Below are 24,117 nucleotides of genomic sequence, written 5' to 3' on the forward strand. Positions count from 1 at the left end.
GTATATTTATTTGCATATTATTTACATTTTATTATCATTAGTTACCTGACTTGATATAGGTAGATATAAAAATTGAAGAATATTGATGTAACCTTAGATATTTCATTTTGGATTTGGAATATGCCGGGATATAGGTAAATGACAAATAAATACAATAAGGTAGTTACAAAATGTTGTTTATTACATTATTTTAGAATATTTTTCCAATAAATTAATATTACATAAAGATGCATTTACACTTATTTAAGATCTTTTACAATATATTTAGCAGCTCAACTATAATCCTATTATGTACTTCTGTCTACATTTTTACTAATTATTGTGACAATATGACAGAACTAGGTAAATAGTTACACTAAAACATATTTAGGAATGATATTTTTATTAATGACTCCAATTACAAATGCCATTTAAGACAAATTAGTTAAGCCAGTTTTTATTACTTGATTAGGAAATGTCACAACAGGGATAAAGAGTCATTTAAGGAAATATCCCGAAAATAATGTGTTATTGTAAACTGGTTGTTTCTTTGTACTTTGTTCAGAAACGTGGCAAGGAAATAAATGAAAACGAATCGATGAATAATGTGTAAAATCCATGTCTTAAAACAAAAAACTAGCGGCTTATTTATTTTTATTCAGTTAACTTATGCACAATGAGATCTAAACCTTAAGATCTACTAATACTATCCTTTCGCGAAAGTTACCCAACATGAAAATGTTTCTTTGCGATATGTTTGTCCAGCGAAAGCTTCGAGATGAATCCTCTGGCGCAACTACCGCATTGGTAGTTATAATCTGTCTCTTTCCTCATCCGATGCGCCTTCACATTGTGGTGGTACTTCTGAGATCGCGTCTTAAACGTCATATGACATGTCGTACACTCATACATGTCTGCACCAGGCTTGTAATTGTGGAACTCCATTAGATGACGCTTGCGCAACTCCCACGTCGCGAAACGCGGCTTTTCTTTACAGTACATACACATATACGGCAAAGTTGTATGTTGAGTTTTAAGATGTATACCCCTCTCTTCAATGGTAGAGAACGTAGCGACACAGCGTGGACAGCTGTATTTGTTGCCATGAGGTATCTTCGTATGAGCTATTAGAGCTGTTTCAGTTATGAAACCCTCTCCACAAGTATCGCAGACGTAATTCTGGAAGTGTTCAGCCGTGTGTTTCTTCAACGATTTGAAGTCCATGAACTGTATTTTACAAATGGCACAATTCCAATTGGTGCCATCACTCAATTTGAATGGAAGAACACCAGGTTGAACGTCAGCATTGATTGGTTGCTTGTGATCGTTCTTCAAATGAGTGATCAGATCATCGAGGGTATCTATCGGCATAAAGCAAAGTTTACATTGAAGATCAGTAATATCAACTTTCAAGAACTCCTTACGCAGTTTCCTATTGAACACTAACTGAATATCAAAATTGGCGTGACGTGTAGCCATGTGAGTTCGGAGACCATTCGGGTCGTTTGATTGCACTCTGCAAAAGACGCAATTAAAATTCTGGCCCCAAGTTCTAAAGGGGCAGGCGGTGGAGCATTGTAAAATAATTTCAGTGTTGCTGCGATGTTTCAAAGCTTTGCCGAATCGAGGCTTGTAAGAAGTTCTGTAGCATTTGAATTTCCGTTCGTGCTGCCGCAATCCGTGTTCCGACAAGAAGGTTGCTCCACATTTCTCACAAGTAAATATTTTCACATGGCTTCGCAAATGGCTATTGATTTGAGAAAACTCCGTAAACGATTTGTCGCATTCTAGACACATCCAATGACCAGTCGGGCCTTGTCTGTACGGCAGGACTCCAAAAGGTACATCGAAATTAACTACTATTCCGTGGTCCCGAGATAAATGCGTCATAAACGTCTCAACGCTCGGTATTATATCTTGAGCACACAGATTGCATTTAAACTCGGTAATGTCAATTTTCAAGTCGTCTACGACTTTATAGAAGGCGCTGTTGTAGTCTGCATTAGTGTGGTCTGTCTTCATGTGGTTCCTGAGAGCAGCCATCGGTTCGAACTCATCGTGGCAGTACGAACAGACGATTCTATTGAATCTAGTTTTAAAAGGGAACGCAGTGGAATGTTTTAGAATAAGAACGGCGTTTTGACGCTGAGGGTTCTGGTCAACGGATCTTTCGAATAGTCTCTTTTTAGGTTTATTCTTTTCAATAACCTTTTTGGGCTTACTTTCTTTTTCTCTAAGCCCGTCATTTTCCTTTTTGGCCCCTAAAAAAAAGAAAAGAACCACATCATTATTATGTTCTATTAAATCTTTGTTTTAAGGGCAAATAATCAAAACGCCTGCATCACTACACACACACAATAGTAACTCTTAATTAGATCACATTTTTTATACCTAATATTGCATTGTATTAGTGTAAAATACTTTTAAGACAGTATAGTTTGTCCTAATACTTTTAATAACGAATCAAATCACACATCAAAATGTTTTTTAGCGATGTGTTTGTCCAGAAACAGCTTAGTTGTAAAGGCTTTCGGGCAACTTGGACAGGGGTAGTTAAGTTCGGTATCCTTTTTAATGCGATGAGTCCGAGCCATGTGGTTGTATTTACCAGATCTTGTCTTGAACGATTTTTGGCAAGTGGTACATTCGTATTTATCAGCGCCGGTTTTATAATTGTGAACTTCCAAGAGATGTCTTTTCCGTAACTCCCAGTTAGCAAAACGAGGTTTCTCTTTACAATAATTGCACATGTACGGCATCGAAGTGTGTTGAGTTTTGACGTGGACATTCCGCTCATCCAACGAAGAAAATGTAGCGATACATCGACTGCAACTATACTTGTTTTCGTGTGGTATTTTGGTATGAGCTATCATAGCCGATTCGGTGATAAATCCTTGTCCACAAGTATCGCATACGTAGTTTTGGAAGTGCTGCGACGTGTGCAGTTTTAACGATACGAAATCTTTAAATTCATTAGAGCACATCGTACACTTCCAAATAGATCCGTCGTTTAGAACAAACGGTAACACGCCTAACTGTGAATCAGTGTTAAGAGGCTGGTGATGGTCATTTTTCAAATGGTAAGTCAACCCCTCAAAATCGACGATTGGCATAAAACATAGTTTACACTGTAGATCGGTAATGTCGATTTTGAGGAATTCTTTGCCTAGCTTCTTATAAAATGCATTCTGTACATCATAGTTAGCGTGACGAGTCGCCATGTGACCTCTTAAACTGTTCGGATCGCTAAACTGAACGCGACAGAACACACAATTGAAGTTATTTTTCCACGTGCGAAAAGGACAGGCCGTTGTATATTGAAGAATAATCTCTGCATTGCATCTCGGTTTCATAATTCGACCATTCCGTGGTTTGTACGCTGTTCGGAAGCATTTGACCTGGCGATGGTGGTCCCGTAGAGCATTAGCAGATAGAAAGGCCGTGCCACATTTGTCGCAGCTAAAGTTCATAAAATGACACCCGATATGCCTTTTGAAGCTGACAAAATCTAAGAAAACCCTCTGACAATATACACATAAAAAGTTACTTTCTACAGTTTGTTTGAATGGCAGTACACCGAAGCGTGCATTGAATTTTACAGGTTTGTGGTGCTTATGACAAAAATGACTCATTAATGCGTCTATATCTGGAATTTCTTCATTGCATATCTTGCAGGACAAATCTGTGATGTCTACTTTGACTAAATTATCTTTAGCTCTATAAAATACGTTTTTAAAATCTGAATTTAGATGTTCAGTTTTCATATGGTATCTGAGCAGGTTTAGAGTGTCGAACTCCTCATGGCAATAGGCGCATAGTATTTGGCTAAAACGGGTCTTAAATGGATAGGCCGTGGAAAATCTGAGAATCATTTCGGCATTGCGCCGCTGTGGAGTCTGGTACACAAGGACTATTTTCTTTTTTGTGGCGGTCTCACTACGTCCATGAATTTCCAATGTGGACCCTAAAAACAAAAAAGAACATGGTCAGTGTCTTACCCAACGACTCACTATAGTTTATTATAGTTTGAGAAGACATTTAGGCCAACATTTAAAGGCGGATCGTATTGATCATGCATTTATTATCATAACTATGTGTAACAATAAGTAACCAAGTTCAAAATTCAAGAGAAACGTTAGGGTGATGAGATTTCATATGCCCTTTCAAGCTAACTTTCTGAGCAAACTGTTTATCACAAATAAGACAGCCGAATCTTTTGTTTTCGCTGTGAATCCACATGTGCTGTTTTAGCGTCTTGTCCCTGGAGAATGCTTTCGAGCACACAGAACATTTAAACAACTTCTCTCCTGAGTGTCCAAGCCTGTGATCTTCTAAATCCTTTTTATTGGCAAACCTTTGACCGCAGCAAGTACAAATAAAGTTCTCGTCGGTGTGGCTTATTTTAAAATGTTTGTAGTATAGTTTTCGGTTTTCAAAAACTTTGTCACAGTCTGGACAGTTATAAGTTTTCTTTGGACGCCCGTGATAGACATTCCAGTGTTCCTGTTTGGTCTCCCAAGAGAGAAATCTATCGCCACAAATAGTACAGCAGAAGGACCAACAGGGTTTGGACATTTTGATGTGGTCTCGTTTCTTTTCTAAACTAGGAAATTCTTTCCAGCATTTCCTGCAAGAATGTTTCCCTGAATGCGAACATTTGATGTGGTAGCGTAAAGCTTCCATGCTCAGGTAGTTCCTTCCACAAATATCGCAAGTGAACTTCAGGGAATGTGCAGTGGTATGACGTACTAGCGTGACCAATGACGGCATTTTCTTGTCGCATAGGAAACAAGACCAATTTCCATTCTCCATTTTATACGGTTGCATGCCCACTTCGTACCTGAGATCAAGTTTTTTCGATTCGTGTTGCTCTTGTATGTGTCTGGCGATGCCGTTGATGTCATCAAATGGTTCAGCACATACTCGACATCTAAGCCCAGTCAGATCGACCTTGAGGTATTCTTTGCGGCGGTAGCAATGTGCAAACGCTGTTGAAACTGTATAAGTCTGGTGGGCATTGTCCATATGCCTCCTATATTCTACTGGGTCCTGGTACGACTCGCAGCAGTATACGCATAGCATCTCGTTGCGTTGTAAGCGGAATGGGTAGGCAGTGGAATATTGCAAGACAACTTCGGCATTCCGTTTCGCCATAATGTGATTGGCTGGTTCTAGAAAAAGAAAAAATCTGGTTGTGACTACAAGTGTTCAAAGATATCGAGAAAATTTTAAATGTATGTGTTTTTAAATGTATGTGTTAAGACAACTTATCAATTTTACTGACGGGTATTGTTACCTAATGCTGCATGGATTAAAATGAAAAAGGCATCTAGTTGTTAATATCCATTTATTTAAAACTTAAACATCGAATCTGCATTTACAAGTAGTAGCGATTAACAAGTAATGGGAGTTACAATAAAAATATTCCCCAATCTATACTATATTAGACAAGTAAATATTTATGTAGTTTCACCTTAACCAAAGTAAGTTTATATACGAAAACGGATGTATAATAAATACAATTAACAATAATGTAGGTGTGCGCATAAGATAAGTATAAGATAAAGTGTAATAATTGTCAGCATAATAATGAAAATATTGTAATCATTTACCAGCTATAATAATAATAAACAAATAATTGAGTCTTTAATTAAAATACAATCGTCATTTTGAATAAGTATTACAAAATTGACATAAAGATATGCTACTAAGCACGCAGAGAGCGCGAGCAATTTCTAGTCACCGTAGTGCGAAAACTCACAGTGGAAATCTCGTTAAGAAGTCACAAAATTACACCCACTACGAAAAAATCAACTCCGTGCGTCATAATAGCTCACAAAACAACTATCAAAACACTTTAATCTGTTAAAGACTTTCCTGTAATTAATATTGATTGAAATTAGACTAATCTAAAGCCACAACACAATCATTGATCGAATTTTGTGTGCTTCGTCTTGTAATACATGAACTTTAGTGTTTCATGTCCATAATTTTGATGACTTATGATATTATGTACACTCGAAAACGTGACAACTGGAACTTCCTGAAACACGTCTTGCTTTAACAATAACTTGGGTACCCTCTTTAATGCAAAATCAAAAATGAAATGCAGCTCACGTTTTTTATTATACATAACTTCAATATCTACGCGTACTCGAGAGCTATGATAATATTGCAATCTGATTGATCAACAAGACAGTGCAATGCCGGTTAGATATTTTAGAAAATGAAGTCGCAACTGTTCGTAATAGTCATGGGACTCATGGGCGATGGTAATCTAAGGGTGCTCAGAGTAAAATTGCCATATGGCCTACACGCATTGAAACACAACATTTACTATAGACTAATACATCCAATGATAAAATATTATATTATTATGAGCTTGAAGAAGAAATCATATTAAAATGCGCGTGGATATACGAGTTATTTTTATTGATAGTTTTGGTATTTTTACGCTAGCTCTTTACACAGTTTCATCCACCAGCTCTGGATGATAAGCGTTAATGTGTTTTTTCCAAGAAATTTTTTGGCAGAAACCTTTATCGCATACGTCACATACGTATTTTTTAACGTCGCTATGGATCCACATGTGAAGTTCAAGTGTAGACTTCCTGAAAAACGTTTTACCACATACCCCACATGAGAAGTTTTTCTCTTTAGTATGGGATATTAAGTGTCTTTGTAAGGCAGGTTGAGTATGAAACTTTTTCTGGCAAAAAGTACAATCGTAATGGTTATCAGTGTGTTCAATAACAAAGTGTACCCTTAAGGTGTCCCGCTTCTCAAATACAGTCCCGCATTCTAAGCAGGGAAAAGTTTTCTTTCTCCCGTGAACCTCTTCCATGTGGATCTCTCTTACTGACCAGGAGTAAAATCTTTCCGAGCACATTTTACAACTATACGAGCAACAAGCTTTGGACTCCAACAAGTGGTTTTTAAGATCCTCTGCAAACTGGAATTCTTTTTTGCACTTTTTGCACGCCGGAGCAGACGAACTGTGATTGATTTTCACATGCTGATGTAACGCGGCCCGTGATGAATAAGATTTACCGCACACCTTGCACGATTTGATCAAAAAATGCGACTGCGTGTGTCTGCTAAGCCCACGTAAATTACTGAATTTGAGTTGACAAATAGCACAAGCGAACTTATCATCAACGAATGTGTATGGTGTGACTCCTAAACATCCATCCAGGGCTAGGTCAGTCAAGCCATGATCGTCGATCAAATGTCGTGCGATCTCATCCAAATTTGTAAAGAAGTGTTTACAATGGCGACATTGAAGGGACGTGCAGTCGACTTTGACTAAAGCGAAGTTTCTATTGAGGACTATGTTGACGTTGAACTCTTCATGTTCGGCTTCCATATGCTGCCTAAACATCGATGGTGTATTGTATGTTTCGTAGCAATACATACAGACCATGTCTTGACCCAGTAGCTTGAAGGGGTAAGCGGTCGTGTTTAGCAATATGATCGCGGCGTTGCGGTTTGCTTGGCTTATCTCTAGAACAAACAGAAATGCTTCTTGTGAGTTTTGATTTGAATGGTTTAATGATTTAATATTTAAAAATATCTTGATAAGCGATATTAATCACGCTAGTTTAGAAATTCTTACCGCGTAATTAGTGATATTCAAATATCTTCATTTAAGCCATATAACCCTTCGCCTGAGCATGCTTAACTTGCACCACTTCTCGGTATCAATACATTATGATCTTTTTCGCAATAGAGAAGTATAAATGACTATACATTGTTTATATTTTTAGCATAAGGACAAAGCACTGGGAGCGTTTCAGCAACACTATATTCTTGCGCTTGATTCTCAAGTGTAATTATACGCTAAAGCAAGTAATGAAAAGTTTAGTAATACTTATTAGTGATAAATAATTCTACTTAGAATAACTACGTAGAGTAGATTTCTCTACGAATTTTGTGATCGTGGCACAGAGGCTCAGTCAGCTTCTAGTAGCTAAAGGAATGTAATTAAGATCTTTAATTGCTACTAAGTAAGACTGACATCAGAAATATCAAACTTTTACTCTATTTAACTTATAGGGACGTCAGGGTGGTAGTTTTTCATGTGCATTTTCCATGTCTTTTTCATTTTGAATTGCTTATCGCAATCTGTGCACTCAAATCTCTTTTGATCACTATGTACCCAGAGGTGGGCTACCAAACTATTTTTTCTAGGAAAAGCTTTCGAGCACACTGTGCAAACGAAAGACTTCTCCTTGGTGTGCACAACCATATGCTCCTTCAGAGTGAATTGCGAGCAGAATTTCTTACCGCACTCGCAAGCAAAATACTGATTCGTATGGTTCACAGTAAAATGCCTTTTATATACGCGTCGATCAGTAAACACTCTCGGGCATTCTGAGCAGGGAAACGGTTTAGACTTTAACTCGTGTACTTGAGTTTTGTGGGAATTCCTTAAAGCCAACGTGTGGAATCTTTCACCGCATAATGTGCAAATGTACTCCCAGCATAGAGGCGACTCTTGAATGTGATTTTTTTTATCTTCCAACGTTTCAAAGGTGGATTTACATCTCAAACAAGACCACAGTTCGCTATGAGAGTCCTCTTTGTGCTTTTCGAGCCGGTTTAAGTAGAAGTAGGATCTTCCACATACGTCGCAATGGTGTTTGGCGAAATGTATCTGAGTGTGGCTGCTGAGAGCGCGTAACGATATAAATTTAGAATCGCATAATGCACAATCCCACCTCTCACCGGGCAAAATGAATGGCTGTACTCCCAAATCATAGTCGAAATCGATTTCTAGATTGTGGTCGTCCACCAAATGGTTGACTGCGTCGCTTAATTGTTTTAACTCTGCCGAACAAATCCTACACCGGAGTTCTGTGCAGTCGATCTTGATATATCCGTAAGGAATATGGGCAAATGCCTTGGTTATGTTTACGAGAGGGTGTTGATCGGCCATGTGACGCCTAAAGGGAGTGGGGCCGTCGAAAGTTTTGTCGCAGTACAAGCACACGATGCCGCGTTTTGGTAGCTTGAATGGGTACGCTGTCGTATATTCGACAATGATCTTGGCGTTGTTCGTCGCGTTGACCATCGGATCAAGTTCTAGAACAAAAAGGAAAGCATTTGGTCAGGTGTAGCTCTTCCTTAGTTGATAAATTAGAAATCATTACACAAATTATGCATAATACGAAAAATTCCTAATTATAGCGATATCAGGGTTAGCTTTTGTTAACTTGAATAGAATTTCTTACTGCGTTTTAATAGATTGTGTTTTCGAATTACATTATTTGATAGTTGTAATAATTTTATCATCGTTGAATAGTACGCCAACCAGGTTGTTGTGTAAATATACATATTATTATTACGATCTCAATCCTCGCTAACTAATAGCAACGCCTGGGTGATGAGATTTCATATGAGATTTCCACGTGACTTTCTGATTAAATTGCTTATTACAATCGATACACTCGAATCTCTTATGTTCACTGTGTATCCACATGTGCTGCACTAAATTCTTTTTTCTACAGAAGGCCTTTGAACATACTGTACAGGGGAATAACTTATCTTTTGTATGCACAACCATATGTTGCTTTAATTTCGATTTTGTATCGTACTTCTTACCACATGAGCACTCAAAATAGTCATTTGTGTGAGTTACAATAAAATGCATTCTATATTTTTGTCGGTCCGGGAAAACTTCGGGACACTCGGGACAGGTGTACTCTTTCGACTGCATGCCATGAACTCGAGTTTTGTGAACATTTCTCAACGTCGATGACCAGAATCTCTCATTGCAAAATTTACAAGCGAAAGCCCAGCATCGAGGAGTTTCCTGAACGTGTTTCCTTTTCGCTTCTAGTGATTCAAAAGTTTTTTTACATTTAACACATATCCGCTGTTCCCCTATGTGAGACACCTGTTTGTGAAACCGAAGAGATGACACTGAGAAGTAAGATTTTCCACACGACTCGCAGGTGTGCTTAGGAAAATGCGACTGGGTGTGTCGGCTCAGAGCACGCAGAGATATGAATTTGCTTTCACACATAGCACACGTCCATTTATCATTAGGCAATATAAACGGCTGCACTCCTAAATCGCAAGTTAAATCTATACTGCGGTTGTGTTCTTTTATTAAATGGTCAGCGGCGACTTTTAAATTATCGAGAGTAACTGAGCATTTTCTACATTTGAGATCTGTGCAGTCGACTTTGATGTATCCATCGGGGATATGGGCAAACGCGATACGTAATTTCACTGCAGGATGATATTCGGACATGTGTTCCCTAAACAGCGGGGCGTCATCAAAGCTGTCGCAATACACGCACACCATACATCGCTCTGGCAGCTTGAAAGGGTACGCTGTCGTATATCGGACTATGATCCTGGCGTTTTGCTTGGCGTTGGACATCGTCGGATCATTTTCTAGAACAAAAAGAATAGCGCTTGGTCAGTCTTTTCTTTCCTGGTGATGAACCGTACATAAAAGTACGAAATTGCAAAAATATTTTGTTAGCAATGAACTACAATGAATGAAATCGTTACTCTTCCTAATATGATTTTTCACTTGGTTTAACAGTTCTAGCATCACAAATTTTCCAGTGATTACGAAATTTTTCGCCTCTAGGAAACACTTCTCTGCATTCTGGACACGCCTGAGACCGTTTATGCTGCTGGATTACCGCGTGAGCTTTCGCTTGGTGAGACAACCTTTGGTTCCACGTGATGAATCGTTCACCACAAATTTTACACAAATGAGCCCAGCACTGAGGAGATTCATCCCAGTGCTTTCTTCTTGCCTCCACAGTTTTAAAAGTTCGTTTACATTTTCGACAAAGCCGATTGTCGCCTATATGTGACACTCTCAAATGCGCTTTTAAGGAAGATGACGTCGAATACGATTTACCGCACGATTCGCACGTATGTTTAAAGAAGTGACTTTGCGTGTGTCTGCTAAGAGAACGGAGACCAGAGAATTTCTCGTCACATAACGCGCACTCATAGCGGTCATCGTCCAACTTAAATGGCTGCATACCGAGATCGTATTTCAAGTTTAAGCCGGATATATTATGTTCACGTATTAAATGTTCAGCAGCGCTTTTCAAATCTTCCTGCGATTGAGAACACAAGCGACATCTAAGTTCTGTGCAGTCGGCTTTTCCGTATCCATCAGGGAGATGAGAAAATGCCTCGCGCACAGGGAAATCTTCATGTTCACTGTCCATATGACGCCTGAACAACGCCGAGCTGGAAAAGCTCTCGTAACAGTACACGCAAACTATTGAGCATTCGGGCAGCCTAAACGGATAGGCTGTAGTATATTTCAGCATTATCTCGGCGTTCCGCTTTGCGAAGTACATCGGATTGTGGTCTAGAACAAAGAAATGTTCTTTATCATACATCCGTCTTCAAATCAAAATACTGCTTTTAGTTATTAAAAGCTGTGAGAAGGTAAATAGTGACTTTTTTAAAGAATATAGCTCAATTGATCTAAGTAATAACCGTTTCAACAAATTAATTCAAGTAAATTTAACTTAGTAAAACAACAACAATTATGTGCAAATTAACAATTTTTTTACTATTTATTCTATCTATTTATTGCTAACAGAGCATCGTCTCAAAGTCCTATGTTAGGGTTTACGCGGCTAGTAATATAATAATATATTTTTATACAATAACAATTAATTAACAAGTCTCTTTGTTCTGCGCATCATTAAAAGCATTAGGTGGTTGATATGGAGGTATTTCAAACCCTGGATGGTAAGACTTCATGTGCGTCCGCCAACTGACCCTTTGGTTGAATTGCTTATTACAGAAAGTACACTCGAACCGCTTATGCTCCATGTGAATCCACATGTGCTGATTCAAATTCTTTTTCCTAGAAAATGATTTCAGACACACAGTACAAGGGAACAACCGCTCTTTCGTGTGGACAACTCTGTGTTCCTCTAATCTTCTTTCGTTTTCAAACTTTAATCCGCAATCGGAACACGCGAAGTTCTGATTGGTGTGGTTTATTTTGAAATGCCTATTATAAGCGGAGCCGTCAAAAAATATCTCTCCACATTCCGGACAAATGTAAGAATGTTTCTGAACTCCGTGCTCTTGGACTTGGTGAGTTTTCCTCTGGTTCCACGTGATGAAGCGTTTGTTGCATACTCTGCAGACGTGATTCCAGCACTTGGGCGATTCCGCCAAATGCTTTCTTCTAGCTTCCAGCGTTTTAAACGTACTTTTACATTTTCTACAGTAACGCTGATCGCCAAGAACATGCGAACCTGTAATGTGAGCTTTCAAGGACGACAATGTCGCATACGACTTGCCACACGACTCGCACGTGTACATGTGTTGTGAAAAATGTTTTGTAACATGTTTACTTAACGCACGGAGACCACCAAATTTTTCATCGCACATAGCACATCCGTAGCGGTCTACATCTAGCTTAAATGGGTATATGCCAAGATCACATTTTAGGTCTAAATCGGACATGTTATGATCGCGCAGCAGATGTTCTGCTGCATTTTGTAGATACTCATGTTTGATTAAGCAAAGGCGGCATTTCAATTCAGTGCAATCAGCTTTTATGTATCCAATAGGGTAATAATGGGAAAATACATGACGCAGAGGAAAGTCTTCGTGTTCGTCATCCATGTGCCTTCTGAACACGGCCGGCTCAGTAAAAGTTTTGTTACAGTATACGCAAACTACGGAACATTCCGGAAGCCTGAACGGATAAGCTGTTGTATATTTCAATATTATCTCGGCGTTCCGCTTCACGAAGTAATCATAGTCTAGAACAAAACAAACAAATGTTCGTGATCATGTGTTTTATATTATAACAAGAGACTAACTTTTAATCCGTTTGTAATATATATTTTACTATTAATGTACATAACGTTAACTAACATAATATTTATTGCACAAGAAACAAGAGACGCTCAAGAACTTTGGTCATTATAACACTTATTTATTTCCCTAACCCTGTGTTCAATCAATTTGATTTCAAGACTGATAGCAATAATTTGAGATTAGTGTTTTTTGCATCATCGAAAGCGCTTGTAGATTGATATGGAGGAATATAAATTTCAGGGTGATAAGACTTCATATGGGTCTTCCAGCTGACTCGCTGGTTGAACTGCTTACTGCACAGTGTACACTCGAACCTCTTGTGTTCACTGTGGATCCACATGTGCTGAACTAAATTCTTTTTCCGAGGGAAGGACTTAGAGCATACTGTGCAGGGAAACAGCCGCTCCTTCGTGTGAACCACTCTATGTTCATTGAGGTCTCTCTTGGTTTCAAATTTCAAACCGCAACACGAACACATGAAATTGTCGTCAGTGTGATTAATTTTAAAATGAGAGCGGTACTTTTTCCTATCTACAAATATTGCTCCACACTCTGGACAAATGTAAGACCTCTTTTCAGTGCCGTGAACTTGAGCTAGATGAGCCTGTTTCAAATTCCACGTTATAAAGCGTTCACCACAAACGTTGCACAAATGAGACCAACATTTACGCGATTCTTTCAAATGCTTGCGCTTAGCTTCTAAAGTACTAAACGTGGCTTTACACTTCCTACAAATTCTATTGTCCTGAATGTGCGAAAAGCGGATATGATGGTTCAGAGTCGTCATGGTGGCATACGATTTGCCGCAAGCCTCGCAGGTGTATTTCAAAAAGTGGGTTTGAGTGTGTCTACTCAGCTGTCGCAAGCAGAGAGATTTAGAATTGCATATGGAGCAAACGAATTTATCTTTCGCCAGTCGAAATGGTTGGATTCCTAATTCCGCGCTCGAATCTATCGGTTGGTGATGAATCATTTGCAAATGTTGGGCCACATCCTCCAAGTTGGCCAACGTTTCGTTACATAGCCGACAGCGGAGATCGGTGCAGTCAGCTTTGATGTACCCTTCGTTGCAATGTGCGAACGCCATCCTGACTTTGAACGTTTGGTGTTCAGTTTCCATGTGTTCCCTATACCCGGAGGAGTTCTCAAAGCTCTCGGCGCAGTACACACAGACCATGGCCTCCTCCGGCAGACGGAACGGGTACACAGTCGCGTATTTCACTATAATCTCGGCGTTGCGTCTCGCGATGATATTAGAATCGATTTCTAGAACAAAAAGAAATGTCCTTGGTCATTCAACTGTCTTGTTGATCGTTCTAAGTTAGTTCTTTTATACAAAAAAACACATATTTTCCCGGTTTCCAAGGATATTATATTCGTGGGTTAATCGAGTCTATTAAATTTTCAATTGAAGTATTAAGAGAAAAATGACGTGGCTCTGAAATGATAAGTTTTTTTTTTGACATAGGTACTGATGATTATGAATGAAAGTTATGATTAGAGGCAAATGATTTATTACACATTATCATAGACAAACTAGCAAAGATAGCATTTATAATAAACAAAAAAGTATAGACTTATCACGTAAGTATTTTACACACGAGTTTATTATTATGTAGCAGATTTTTCGGGGAATTCTTTTAAAAATGTATCTGGATGATGTTTCTTCACGTGTGCCTTTAGCTTAGTTCTGCTAACAAACATGCGGTTACACTGGGTGCATTTTGCCTTTTTGCTATCATCGTGTATAGCCAAATGTAACCTAAACGCTTTTCCTCTAGCAAATGTTTTGTCGCATACTGGACAAACGAGGGGTCGTTGCCCAGTGTGGCTAAGAACATGTTCTTTGAGCGACGAATTATAAGTAAATTTCCTTTCGCAGTATGGACATTTGTGATCGTCTGTGTGTTCAGACTTAAAATGCTTATATAGCTGCATACGCTTCACAAACACAGCCTTGCATTCGGTGCAACGGAACTCGGGTTTGGGAACACCGTGCACTTGTTCCATATGATGCTGACAGAGCTCCCAGTATAGGAAGCGTTCTTTGCATAGCTTACAAGTGTACGGCATGCAGTTTTTGGATATTCGAATGTGTTCTATCTTAGCCTGTGCAGTTGGAAAAACAACCTTGCACTGCCTACACATGTGTTTGTGCGAGTGTTGAAGCTTGATATGGGTACTCATGCCGCCAATAGTCTCACATCGAAAGCCGCAAATATCGCAAATGTACTGGTAATAGTGCGTTCCCATATGCCTCGACAGCGGAATGAAGCTGGAAAACTTCTGATCGCACAATATGCATTTGTAATTGTTATGTTCCAACTTCAACGGAACAACGCCGAGACTGATTTCAAGATAGATTCCGAGTGAATGAACTTCATGTAAATGTTCTGCTAGAGGTTTTAACTCATCAAAATTCGTGCTGCAAAGTAAACAGCGCAAATCAGAAATGTCTACACGCAATTGGAGGTCTTCGTTTTTTTTTATTAGACAAGTCGATTTATCGATGGACGGATGATCTTCCCCCATATGAGTCCTCAACCGAGAGGGATCGACAAATGTTTGGATGCAAAACCAGCACTTTAGCACTGGTCCCGTATTTCGAACAGGACAAGCACTGGAATTTCGCAATATTAACTCGGCATTTTTCCTTATGCGTCGCTTTGTTACACTATTGGGAGCAACTGAGGTCATATTTTCCACAGTTGCGACTTTGCTGCTGGCCGCTACACTTCCTTTCTCTTGTTTCATGTCTAGAACAAGAAAAGTATGATATTCTAGATCAAGTACTAAAGTCAGCATCAGGAATATATCTAGTTAATAATAACTTACAGGAGGATACAATAAATATCAATTATTTTTTGTCATGGCACATTACGAATCCGCCTAACAAAATTAAATAGTCGTGTATTTTTTTTTGTATTATTGGCACTATTTTAAAAGGATAAATTGAGTTTGGGAAATTGTAATAAATATTAATTAGTTTGATAGTATAGTTTAATCAATAAAATAACAAACACTATGTTACTCAAATTGATTCGTAATTTCTATTCACAAGTTAAACACATAATTATATTTGCAATTCACCAAAAAGTACAATTTAAGGATCGTCTTACGTAAATGGAACTTCATATACGAAAACTATGAAACGTGTTTCTCCAAGTGTCTATTAAGTCTGGAAGGCGTGGCAAACTTGAGCCCGCAATGGATGCACAAGAGGCAGTCCTGTGAATGCCTTAGCTTGAAATGGTCATAGAACGCCCTCCGGTCCTCGCAGACCCAATTCACGCAATGTGTGCAACGATATGTCTTTTTCTGCATGCCATGGACTTCTATCATGTGTTTCTGTTTCATCTCCCAACTGGGGAATCTTTCAGGACATTCCAGACAGCAATGGAGCATACACCGCTTTTCAGTTCTCTGATGTACCGCTTTGGCCTCCATAGAGGGGAAAACTGTCTGGCAACGCCTGCAAAACGCCTTGTTTTCCTCGTCGTGTTTAGCCCTTACGTGCTGTACCAGCCCTGTTGCCGCTTTGTAGCTCTTACCGCAAATCTCACAGATGTGATTCTGGAAATGCGTTATCGTGTGTTTGTTGAGATGCAACAACGACGGCAAACTTTTATCGCAAACGGCACACTTCCACGCATCCCTTTGCAGAAGATACGGCATAATCCCCAACTCAGTGTTGAAGTTGAGGGGTTTTCCGTGAATATCTTTTAGATGTTCGGCGATGTCTTTGAGTGTGTTGTATTTTTGTGAGCAGATTCTGCATTTGAGGTCCGCGATGTCCGCTTTGAGCGGTTCTGTTTTTGGGAGCTTGACGAAAGCCATGGCGATCGTAAACGTTTGGTGTTCGTCTGTCATATGCGCGCGAAACTGGTCGGGGTCGTCAAGCAAGTCGCCGCAGTAAACGCACCGCAGCGACTTGAGGTTCACACGGAAAGGATACGCGGTCGTGTTCTTTATGATTATCTCCGCGTTTCTTCTCACGAGGTAGTTTGGCGTGACGTCTAGAAAAGGAAAAAAATGTGTTGTAGTTCTTCGGGTCTGGTACTCACAACGTAGGACACTTGCATTTGGGTCATGCTTTTCCGATACTGCCAAAACACTTGTCACGAAGATGACAAATTTTTCAGTGTAAGTTGTAAAGAAAAGTTATTATGAAAAAAGTAAATGTATATGACGTAAGAGATGCATATTTAGCATCGCCAGTGAGGACAAGGGTTAAATAAAATAGAATAACATATTGGTTTAAGTGTATTCATAAATGATAAAATTATGTGTGGTTTAAATATGGCCGCCAAACCCGGATAGCCTGAGATAAAGTCTAGATTCTAGACTAGAATTGGGTAATAGATGCATTAGATGAAAAGGCATAAGAGCTATTGAATTGCATATTGAGAGAGCTATTATTATGAGATCAGATATGTACCGCATTTGCTTATTCTTCATTAGAATAGTGCGAATCCAGCTTATTTACAGTCTACTTCTAGTAGTAAAAGTTTTCGTATAATGAATCCTACACTACATGCTTCGACATATGCCGCTTTAGCCTATACCGCGATAGAAACTTCAAGCCGCAATGTTTGCACATGGCACAATCCTCGGAATGCTGCAGTTTGAAATGGTGGTAATACGAATTCTCGTTTGGGAACGTGATATCGCAGTCAGCGCATCTATACGTCCTCTTGGACTGGCCATGCTCAACCTCCATGTGTCGTTTCCGTGACTTCCAGTCCACAAACCTCTCGTTGCACTTCGGACAACAATACGGCATGCAAGCCTTCTCTGCTCTACGATGCTTCTCTTTAGCTTCCATCGTGGGGAAGAACTTCCCACATTTCCTACAGGACACCTCGTAGTCCTGATGTTTGGATCTCACGTGGCGCAGCAAACCTGTTGTCGCTACGTAGCTGCACCCGCAAACGTGGCATACATAGCTCAGGAAATGGGTTATCGTGTGTCTGTTCAGATGGAACAACGACGGTAGACTCTTTTCGCAGACCGCGCAATTGTACGTGTCTTTTCGCAAAAGGTACGGCATCACTCCGATTTTCGCTTTGGTGTTAATCTTTTGATTGTGAACTTCGGCTAGATGTTTGGCCATGTCTTCCAGGTTATGTTTTTCGGAGCAGAGTCTACAGCGTAGGTCAGCGAGGTCGACTTTGATAAATTCTGGTTTGGGGAGATTGTGGAATGCGATCTTCAGACTGAAGGTGTCATGTTCATCGTCCATGTGTTTCCTGAAGACGTCTGGGTCATCGTAGAGCTCCTGGCAGTAGACGCACAGTATGGACTTGTCATTGACACGGAACGGATACGCGGTCGAGTACCGCACGATGATTTCCGCGTTCCCCCGCACGGGGTCGTACCGATCGGCTAAAAAAGAAAACATTCTCTTTGTAGGCCTCTGTACATGGAGGTCGGCGGCGGCTTACGGATACGGCGTAGCGGCGAGTTATAAGTATTATCGGAATACTATCCGTTATTCTCAAAGATTGTAACGTTTGTCAAATAAGAGTTGGTATAATTCAATTCAACGTGCTTTTGGGAGCACAAACCCGTGGCGATTAAAGGTCAAAATCCGGTAAATGCTTAATCTAATTAAAATTAAGACTGACACCATAACGCAGCTGTGAAACGTGTACAGTATGCTGTACTTTGGCTACTTTTGAAAGGTTTTGGCAAGGCAACATCACAGCTGTATTAAGAATCAGTTGGTCACTTCAAAGGAGTTGCTGGATCGAATCAGTTCTTGAATCCTGAGTATTTCAGCTATACTTCAAACATCTCTCTCGCTCTTTCTTGACATATTCGTTCTAACAACTCGAATGAAGTGCAATCGGAATACCGTTATCACATGGAAATGTCTCTTTCTTACAAGAAATAGTTTTTACTATTGATTATAACTTTTTCAGAGCTACAATCAACATGAACAGAGCTCTCTTATCAAACTACATGGCTAACACTTACCCATTGCATTCGGGAGCAAGGGAGCAGGGGATCGAACCCTGTACAACACATGATGATTTGTTGACTCGATGATTTTGTAGTCGCTGCTAAAATCACCTATCTGATAGGAAATCTCAAGGTTCTAACGCTCGTAAAGAAAATGTCTTTGTTTTCTTTTAAAAATGTATGCAATTTTTCTCAAAAATCTGGCGACTAGGTAAAGAATAAACAAACATCATAGAAAAAACCCATGAACCCACCTTTACCCCCACGGGATTCGAACCCACGCATTATTGTAGGCCATGCGGTATTATACTAAGGAAGTAAGACTTCCTTTTCAATCCATGATTAAAGTTACTTTTTCTATTGCTTTTATACAAGAAAAAAAATATTTATTATTTCCTTGAAATGGAACCCTAATGCATCAACAAAAACTATTTTCAATAATGTTTATTGCATAAAAAATAATCTTTGTAGATCCGCTGAAGTGTGAAGATGATGCTATAATACCTATAGGAATCCCTATGTCAAACGAATATTTTTTATGTGAAATTACATAGAATCGTACATCATTATCGCCTTTTTACATGTGAATAGTAAATATGAATAAAAATAACTCTTATTCTTCGTAATGTACAGAAAAACAGAATTCGTCTGACATAGGACTAAAAAATACATAGAAATAGAAAACAAGAAGAAAAAATAGCTCTGCATGTCTCAACCAATGTGAATAAATATTAGCATGTCTGAAATTATTTACGGTTTTTTCGCGCAATGTAATATTTAATAAACATACATGTCAATATTATGCATATCTTTTTAAGATGGAGCACAAAGCTAGTGTACAATGTGATTCTAGTTTATAAAATCGATGTAAAAATAGGTACAGTCAGCTGCAAACAGTTCGTGACACCCAAAGTGGCCAAAAGTTGACAACACAACCTTATTCCAATTGTAACAAAGAAGTGTTGCGACTTTTTGGCTACTTTGGGTGTCACGAACTATTTGACGCTAAGGCCCAGAACAGACGGTGAAACGCAACTGCAACGAAACTGCTAGTTACTTTTGAGTTGCATCTAAGTTTCTGCCATAGCGTCCGTTGAGAGACCACACATGACGCGACCAGTTTGAAACTTACAGTTTCAGTTTCATTCATCAGAATCATCACAAAGTTGCAGTTTCGTTGCAGTTGCGTTTCACCGTCCGTTCTGGGCCTAACTGTACCTCTTTCTTGTCACTCGATAAAAAAAACTAATTCAAGTAAATTAATTTAAAACGTCACACTGATCGAGACATTCTTCTATCCTGAGACACGTCCATATGATCAAACTATGCTAGAAAAAACACAACTTATTTACAGTGGTATTGGTAGATATTTTGCAAGGATAGCTTTCTTGCAATCTTGGAATTCCAATCATCGAAAATATTTCATGGAAACAGTAGAAATGTGTAGTAGTTATCAGGTGTCATAAAATAATACTTGTATTGGAAAAAAATACCTATTATTAAATAAATAATTTTCATTATGTATCTTTACAAATATTATACTGTACTTTAGTTTTCTTTCGCCAAAAGGATCCGACGAAAACTATACTTGATTTCAATTCCCAATCAGTATGAGAAGACTTGTCTAAATTGACTCAGTTCTGACTAAACATTCTGAAAAAAATTACAGCAATAACTAAATTATCCAGCAATTTAACAACAATATGATATTGTTAAAAGTAGGTATGAAAAACAAGTGTGTAAATAAATACAGTTTACTTACACACAGCAAAAAATATTCTTTACAAGATTTATTTGATTCATATCGATTTAGAAATAATCAATATGTTTTTTTTTATTACTTTCCTAATAAATGATTAATGAGTGTTGGTGTGCGTGTGTGTGTGCGTCCATTGCAAGATATCTGCCAATAAACAGTCGGTAGAAAGAGTTGCCATCAATTACCATTTTGTATTTTTTAAGAAGAATCTACAGCTTCTTTGTTTTCGTATTTACCCACCATTTAACAAAATAGCTTTTTTTGGAGACCATGGCTGTCATAGTCGTCGAAAATATTTCTATCGCCCATATTTGACTATTTAATCTGTCACTGTTCATAAAAATCCAAAAATATTAAAATACTAATATCGATTGAATTTTTAGTTGAGTTTTGAGTTTCATTACATAATTTGTACGACTATGAGCCTTAATTAAATACATTTACTGCGAGATATTCAACTTATTAGCAGTTATTTTTTATGGGATAAAAGGAATAATAAATTATTTGTCAAGTCTTCAAAACAGGACACAAGAAGACCTAAACCGGCAATTCACAGCAACTCCCATCTCCGACCACAAAACATTTCAAACTGATGCCTACCTTTCTTCTTCTTCTCAGTCGGCTTGGCCGCCTTGCTGGTGGTGGCTTTGACCACTTCTTTCTTGGTCTTGGCCTTTTTGGCAGGGCTTGTTTTGGCCTTGGTGGTGGCTTTGCGTTTCTCCGGCTTGCTATCCGCGTCAGCGTCTACGGATTCTTTTTTGGGAACCCTGGTTGCTAGCCGGGTGAGGGGCTGGTCGTCGACTGGAATGGAAGGGACTTGTGAACACGGCGGCTATAGATTATTATTAGAGATGGGCCGACTAGTCGCCGACTAGTCGGGAAAGCCGACTAATCGGCATCATTTGTAGTCGGCCGACTAGTGACGACTATTCGGCAAAATCTGCCGATTATAATCGGCGCATTAAAAAATTAAATATATGAATGAAATAAAACTCATAATTATCAAGATGATTATGAGGTGGACCAAGGGCGTTTATCTAAACCATTTTTGACTGCAAAAAATCGGTAAAAGGTGGTTTCACCTGATTTAAAATTTTGGCAATCAGTCTAAATTCATAAAAAGTAAAGATTAGTTAAAATTACCAGGAAATCATCAAAAATGTGTAAAGTTTCTGAAATTTGTCCATAAAAAAATTGACACTTTTTTTCGAGGAAAAAATGCATGGAATTGCATACCTATCCTGCGGGGAAGTGGATTATGTGGAGCTCCTCTCATCGGAAGGATGAGGAATACACACATAAATAACCCCTGAACTCCGTCGATCGCCTTAGTGTGAAGAACTATGGGAATTCGGACAAAACCATCAACTATCGCAGTCTGTGCCAGCAATTGGCGGGCCCTGCCTATTGACGGTGGTGGTGGTGGTAGTCCGTGCTATGTAGGCGGGGGTACCCTCACGCCCCCAGCTTCTGACCATCACCATGGAGGGTGGAGAGAAATCAGTGGGCCTAAGTTGCGTGCCGCGATAAGCGCAGTTTGCTCATACATTTTGACGTCTATAAGTAAGAATAACATCACGGTGCGCATCCTAGCTCAGCAGGAGGCGATCATTTTGTCACCTCCTCTGACCCCTCCGCCGTCCAAAATTATGACATCTACCTTAGGTACTGTTAGGTGATTGTAATGTTGCTTTTGATTTTTTCTCATATTAAAGAAATCTCATTTCTCAAGAAGTTTGTATTTATCTCTTTAGAAATCTAGATATTGTTATTTCTTTGAGAAATCTAGATATTACTCTTCGGACAAGTAGGTATTAGAATGATCGGCATTGCCGACTAGTCGGCCGACTAATCGGCAATTTGAAAACCGATTAGTCGGCTAGTCGGTTAGTCGGCAAAGACCATAGTCGGCCCATCACTAATTATTATTATAATAGGGAAGTTTTCTGGGTAAAAAAGCAAGAGTTTTAATTAGTCCGTCAGTTAGCCTATCAAAAACTACTCGACACGTATTTCTCAGTTTTTAAAACTAATGAAAATTTAAAGAGTTAAAGCGTGCCTAAGTTCTAAAGAAAAGGCCCGTGACGTCAGTGAGTGCGTAAAAGTGCAGCACTTTGTGACGTTGCGCGGAACTTCAACGCACTATAGCTTTGTAATTATTTGTTTGATTAACAATTCAAAAAATAACTGTCCTACATTTTTTTAAATTAAAATTGACGGACTAAAAATTTTTTTTTAGGAAACTAGCCTATTGGCCTGTTTGTTGTATTTATGCAAATAGTAGAAAAAGATGTACACTTTAACCGCCAGTAGGCTATTTTGACATCTGCTGTATTTCACAAAACATCAAAATATTGTTTTAAACATTTTAAATGGTGTGTCATAGGGTGACGGAATGAGAGTATCGTGTCTTGCAAGCGACTTGCAGCGGAGTTGGATGCAACCCCACGCGCCGCTGAAATGACTCGGCATTTAAAATAACGATGACAAAAGTTACCCGTGCGCGCGAGCCCTAATGGTGGTTCATTTAGAAGTAAAACCGAAAGCGACAAATATACAAGAAAGGTATAAACGACGGTACTTCATGCTGAACACCTTGCATCTTACGAAGTAAAACATGATACAAGTTGTACCGTCTTCTGAAAATAGTAGTAAACTAAAACACTTACGATCATCATCATCGTCATCTAGGTCTGGGAAGTCGGTCCTGTCTCCAAAGTCATCGCCGTCGCTCTCATCTTTCTCCGTCTTCACTTGTTCCACCTTCACCTCCGTTTCCAGGGATTCCAGGGTCACTTCGATGCGGGATTCTGCAGAGGAACACACAATTATTGGACACCATTCAGACAGCTAATGTGGGCTATCGTTTTGACGCACCTCCGTTGGCGCAACTGTAGAGTCCACTATCTCTAAAGTCCTGTCGCCGAGCAGATAGAATTTCGTCCAATGACCCCAAGCTATCCGTCCTTATAACACGCACGTTATTATATTGCTGTCGCGACTGTGCGACGGGCGGCCGCAGTGAGTGTGCGAGCGCGACAGCAATACAATTACCGCGAGCGATAACGATGGGTAGCTAGGGGTTAGCATAGGTCTAGCATCTTGGACTATCAGATTCTGCCCTAGATTACGATAGAGATCTCTAGAACATCTAAAGCCCGGTCTGTAAGCACGTAGAATTTTGTCCAATGACCCCAAGCTACCCATCCTTATCGCTCGCGCGTAATGACATTGCTGTCGCGACTGTGCGACGAGCGCCCGCAGTGAGTGTGCGAGCGCGACAGCAACATAATTACGCGCGAGCTTGGGGTCATTGGACAAAATTCTACGTGCTCACAGACCAGACTATAATAGACTTACCAGTCTCAAAATCCGATAGCCGTTCAGTCCCAGGGTCGAGGTACTGCATGAACGTCTTCTCGCACTCTTGCACCTGACGCTTGAAGTCCGACGCATCTCGCAACCGGGATATGCACGGCTCGCAGATGAGACGACTGTTGCTGTTCGGGCCACCGGATGTGGAGTAGGCGATCTGGGACAAATTGATAAGGTTTTGAATGGCACATTTATTTATTTGAAAATCTATA

At 39.4% G+C, this 24,117-nt stretch overlaps 1 protein-coding gene across 1 annotated transcript in view; it reads right to left on the reverse strand.

Moving 5' to 3' along the window:
- Nucleotides 1–24,117, reverse strand: part of LOC114358394 (zinc finger protein 91-like) — a 70,002-nt gene that overhangs the window by 43,196 nt on the left and 2,689 nt on the right. Inside the window, exons 2-4 of the mRNA XM_028312351.1 lie at nucleotides 23,891–24,062; nucleotides 23,200–23,343; nucleotides 21,131–21,331 (exon numbers count right to left, since the gene is read on the reverse strand). Of these exons, the coding sequence (XP_028168152.1) occupies nucleotides 21,131–21,331; nucleotides 23,200–23,343; nucleotides 23,891–24,062 (517 nt within the window). The remainder of the gene's footprint in view (nucleotides 1–21,130; nucleotides 21,332–23,199; nucleotides 23,344–23,890; nucleotides 24,063–24,117) is intronic.

This window comes from Ostrinia furnacalis, unplaced genomic scaffold, assembly GCF_004193835.3.
Source record: "Ostrinia furnacalis isolate ACB-3 unplaced genomic scaffold, ASM419383v2 OfSCF3909, whole genome shotgun sequence".
In the NCBI taxonomy this organism is placed as follows: Eukaryota; Metazoa; Arthropoda; class Insecta; order Lepidoptera; family Crambidae; genus Ostrinia; species Ostrinia furnacalis.